General features: G+C 41.7%; 1 protein-coding gene across 1 annotated transcript; it reads right to left on the bottom strand.

Moving 5' to 3' along the window:
• Window positions 1-3,217: 3,217 nt before the first annotated feature.
• On the bottom strand, window positions 3,218-4,633 carry LOC110924759. The gene has a single exon (XM_022168751.1). The coding sequence runs from the start codon at window positions 4,631-4,633 to the stop codon at window positions 3,218-3,220; it is 1,416 nt and encodes a 471-aa protein (XP_022024443.1).
• Window positions 4,634-4,869: the final 236 nt, after the last annotated feature.

Raw genomic sequence — 4,869 nt, 5'->3', positions numbered from 1 at the left:
TGGTCATCCTGTCTTGCGTTTTCAACTTGTTTTTGATAACCAACCACAAGTGAAACGAATGTCGGGGGATACATTGGCTGAACCAAACCGCACTTGCCCATAAAACCTTATGACACCTATTCCGCAAACAATTCCAAACCTCCCAAGAACTAAAACCTTGAAGATTACCATCCAAATCTTTCCAGCAAAATCGGTCATTCGTATTAGGAGAAATCTGAATAGAGCCGATATTTATAAGGACAGGAAAGAGAGTATACCATGCCTGAGGCCATAGCCATTGGCCATCATCCGTGACAATGTCAGCCACCTTAGTGTTTAAAGAAAACCCAGCATTAGCAATAGCTCTAGGGGATATGAATGACCGAATCGGACTACAAGAGCACCAGTTATCACTCCATACGTTTGTTTGCCTGCCACTCCGAATAGACATCCAAAAAAACGAGCGAACACTCGAACGGATAGATAAGAGTTTTCTCCAACCCCAGCTAACATTAGCTCGACATTGAACCTCCCAAAAACTTTGGCCCTTCAGCTTGTACGAGTGGGTCCATTGGACCCAAAGAGAAGGCCGATTGGTGACTAAACTCCAAATATGAGAAGTTAAAAGAGCCTTATTAACATCTATTATGCTTCGAATACCTAGGCCACCCTCATCTTTAGGCATGCAAACATCCTTCCAGGCAACTTTAGCACGAACCGAGCCAGATTTACCACCATTCCAAAGGAATCTACGAAGACGTTTTTCCAAATCCTTTAAGATACTAGACGGGAGCATCATAACCGAAGCCCAATATGAGTATAAAGCCGTGAGGACAGCATTAATAAGCTGGAGTCTCCCTGCAAAAGAGAGAGATTTTGTCATCCAGTTATCGATACGCCTATCCATGCGCTCCAAAAGAGCCTTGCAATCCTTGGCCGAAAGTCTAGTAGAGATCAACGGAACCCCAAGATACCGAACTGGAAACAAACCCTCCTGAAATGGCATAATGTTCATAATTTGATCTTTAATGGGTTGAGGAACATTACATAAGAATACCGTACTCTTATCCAGATTAGGATACAAGCCCGAGGCCCGAGAAAACTTGTCAAGAGCCTCACGAAGATGCTTAACCGAGCCACTGTCACCATGAGCAAATAAAAACAAGTCATCAGCAAACGAAATACTAATGATCTTCTGCTTGGAGCACCGAGCATGAAACTTAAACGCCGTATGAGACGAAGTTTGATGTAACAGAAGAGTTAAGACTTCCATGACTAGGGTAAATAGGTAAGGGGACATAGGATCCCCTTGCCTAAGCCCACGCTTCCCCGGAAAATAACCATGAAGCTCTCCATTAATGCTTAAAGAATACGACACCGTAGAAACACATGTCATTATCCAATTAACCATTTTATGATGAAACCCAAAACTATGCAGGATAGATTCAAGGAACTGCCAGCTGACCGTATCATAGGCCTTTTGAATATCAATCTTGAATGCACATCTAGGGGGCCCTCTATTAAGATGATAGTTATGCATTAACTCCTGGGTAAGAAGAATATTATCAGAAATTTTCCTACCCGGAATGAAAGCCGACTGATTAATACTGACCAAGTGATTCAAACTTCCCTTAATCCTATCCGTTATAATCTTGCTGATACACTTAAACAAAACGTTACAGCAAGAGATTGGCCGGTAGTCTAAAACAGTGTTAGGCGTATCCTTTTTAGGCACCAGAGCAAGAATGGTGTGATTAACTTGTTTTAGAAGCTTACCCTTATCAAAGAAATCAAGCACCGCATTAGTCACCTCTTCCCCCACTATATCCCAGGCAGACTTAAAAAACGCGGATGAGAAACCATCCGGGCCAGGGGCCTTATTCTCACCAATGCTGAACATGGCTTTTTTAACTTCATCTCTAGTCACTTCTCTAACCATATGGGACGCCATATCTTGGCTAAGGGTGTTAATAAACAAATCCTCCTCATTAAGGTTTTGAACCGGCAGATCGGTACCCAAAAACTTCGAGTAGTGATCCAAAATAGCGGCTGGAGCATCATTACCCTCAAAATAATTACCATGCACATCTTTGATACACTGAATCTTGTTTCTAGCATTCCTACTCTTCACAGAGTTGTGAAAGTAAGAGGTATTCGAGTCCCCCGCACAAAGCCACTCTACCTTAGATTTTTGCTTAAGAAAACATTCTTCGTCGTAAGCTGCCACTTGGAACTCTTGGAGACACTTGGCAGCTAAATCACGAGATATAGTATCAAGGGGGTTAGCATCCACCTGCTTCTGGAGCTCATCCAGGTCACTACGAAGCCTAGAAACCTTATCATGAAGATTACCTTGCTGATGTAGAAGTTTACGAAAGCAAGGTTTCAGGTTTCTCATTTTCTTGACCACTGAAAACATAGCATAACCCTGCACATCCTTAGCCCATTCAGTAGAAACAAACTGCTTGAATTCTGGCTTAGAAGTTAGGAAGTTTGCAAACTTAAAAGGCTTTGGTTTAGCATGATTAATAGATGGCAGCTTAATAACACACGGAGAGTGGTCCGAGATATGAGCCGGTTGGAAAATTGCATAAGCATTCGGAAATAAATCCAAGAACTTAAGATTACCCATGACACGATCAATTTTCTTTAAAACTCCAATACCCTCTTTAGGCTTCTGGTTCCAGGTGTAATGGCAACCATGGTGTTTAATATCCATAATCTCCGCCATTTGAATACAGTCAAAGAATTCTCTCATTCCTATAGTATGGCAAGACGCCCATAAAGGCAATCCTCCATGTTAAGGGTTGTGTTAAAATCCCCAAGCACCACCCAAGGACACTTTTTAGCAACAATGCTATGTCTACACAAATCCTCCCAAAGCTTCCGACGATCTTGATACTTATTTTCAGCATAAACAAAGGAGCAAAAGAAAACCTTGGATTCCGCTTTAAACCGGATTTGCGTGTGAACAACCTGATCAGATTGGTAGAGGACCATAAGATCAACATCATCCGTATTCCACCCCATAATAATTCTTGTGCCTCGCTGACATAAATTCCCATTAGAAGACCAGCTCCACCTACGAAACACACTCTTGCAAACTTTATGAAGATTATTGACATTAACATGCGTCTCTAAAATAGCACAAACACTCAATTGATTTTCAGCAATAAGTACACGGACTTCGTTTTGTTTCAGGGGACGATTCAAACCCCTTATGTTCCATGCTGCGACACTACCCATTGAAACCCACGGAACCGGGAGTGCTTGCCCCCTCAGATTTGCTGCCATTAAGATTGCTACTCATGTATTTCGACATTTCAGTCGGAACATTCTCTCTAACGTCATCATGCATTGCAGTTCCGTTATTTAATCCGCCCTTCACCTCAGCCGAATTATTACCCGAAGTATTACCCGCTACCGGGTTGACATCAGCATCATCATTAGCTAATGCCTGGAAGGAATTAGCCACGTTAACAGTTGGGGAACCATTATTAGTTAGAACCTCCGGCTTTGTTCCAGATGTACCAGGAGCGTCTTTATTAGCTTTTGGTTTGTAAACAAACTTAGCCTTTTGCTTCTTTTGTGGAAACCCATGTTTAGCCATTCTCTTTCGATCAGTAACAAACCCTTCCTCATCTACCACCACCTGTTTTGCCTTATCCTTAATAATTTTGCTACAAGAAGAGTGGTCATGGCCAAATAAGCAACATGTGGGGCAACGTAACGGTTTCCACTCATATTCAACTTTTACTCGTTCCATAATATAGCCCTCTTCATCCATTTTAGGAATAGCTAGCGTAATATAATCTTTAAGTTCACTATCCGCATTCACCTCAATCATTGCACGAGCATAACTGCTCCTGCCCCAGTTATCCACACACATATCAGCCGTATAAGAATCAAGCCGTTTCGGGGTACCCAATTTCGAGGCCAACAAGCTTAATCCATCATCCGTGTAAACCGAGATTGGGACGTTATGCAGTTTAACCCACAAAGGAATAGTTTTCACACCATCCTTTTTCAAGCTAACCTTTGGGGACCATATATTCAGAAATAGAGGAACTTTTCTTATCAACCAAGGACCTCCTTCCAAAACCTTTGTTAACCCATCCCTAGAATCGAACTTGAAGAAAAAGAAACCAGCCGAGTTCAACATTAGCTTTTGAAATCCAAACTTTGCCCAAACGTTCTTTGCATAGTATTCTACTACAGGGAATGGTAAACGACTTCCTAGAAAATAACCATAAAGTACATTCTCAAATTTATCTTGTACCTGTTTAACAACCTCTTTCGGAATAACTAGATCTGCATCTTCCCTGGTTTCTAATGGCTTCATAAGTCTGAAGTTGACTTCCCTCTTAATAGTTGCCGAAGACTGAAGTTTCTCCGCATAAGACACCGGCTCCAACGGCGGCCCTTGCTGATTAACCTGACTATAAGGAGTACTTGTTAACGGCGGAACTTGTACCGTAATTTTCTGCAATTCATCAATAATATTAATAACCCTAGGCTCTTTCTGCACAACACCTCGACGCGGCAGTAAAGGATTCCCATCAATCTTCAAAGGCTTGTTCAACAGGCTAGGTTTATCACGCATATCATGCACACTCGCGGAACCCTTAGACGTAATGAAAATATCCTCATGCATCTTTCTGAAAAAGACTGAAACCCTAAATCCTCCAAACCCATATCACGATTTCTTTCCATGCAAGAATACTGAAAATATAAACCCTAGACGGCAGAAAACAGCAACGTAAATCAACAAACAAGAAAGACCAACACAAACAAAACTCACGGCAACAAGGCAAAGAAAACCCTAGATGAGAAAAAATGAAACGAAAACCCTAACTCTGACTGCAAAAGATTAGAAACCAGGATTGAAGT

Source organism: Helianthus annuus, chromosome 17 (assembly GCF_002127325.2).
Source record: "Helianthus annuus cultivar XRQ/B chromosome 17, HanXRQr2.0-SUNRISE, whole genome shotgun sequence".
Taxonomy (NCBI): domain Eukaryota; kingdom Viridiplantae; phylum Streptophyta; class Magnoliopsida; order Asterales; family Asteraceae; genus Helianthus; species Helianthus annuus.
This window is presented reverse-complemented; position numbering and strand designations above follow the sequence as displayed.

Excerpts from the sequence above, each read along its gene's own strand:
- LOC110924759 (XM_022168751.1), bottom strand. The coding sequence starts at position 4,633 with ATGCATGAGGATATTTTCATTACGTCTAAGGGTTCCGCGAGTGTGCAT.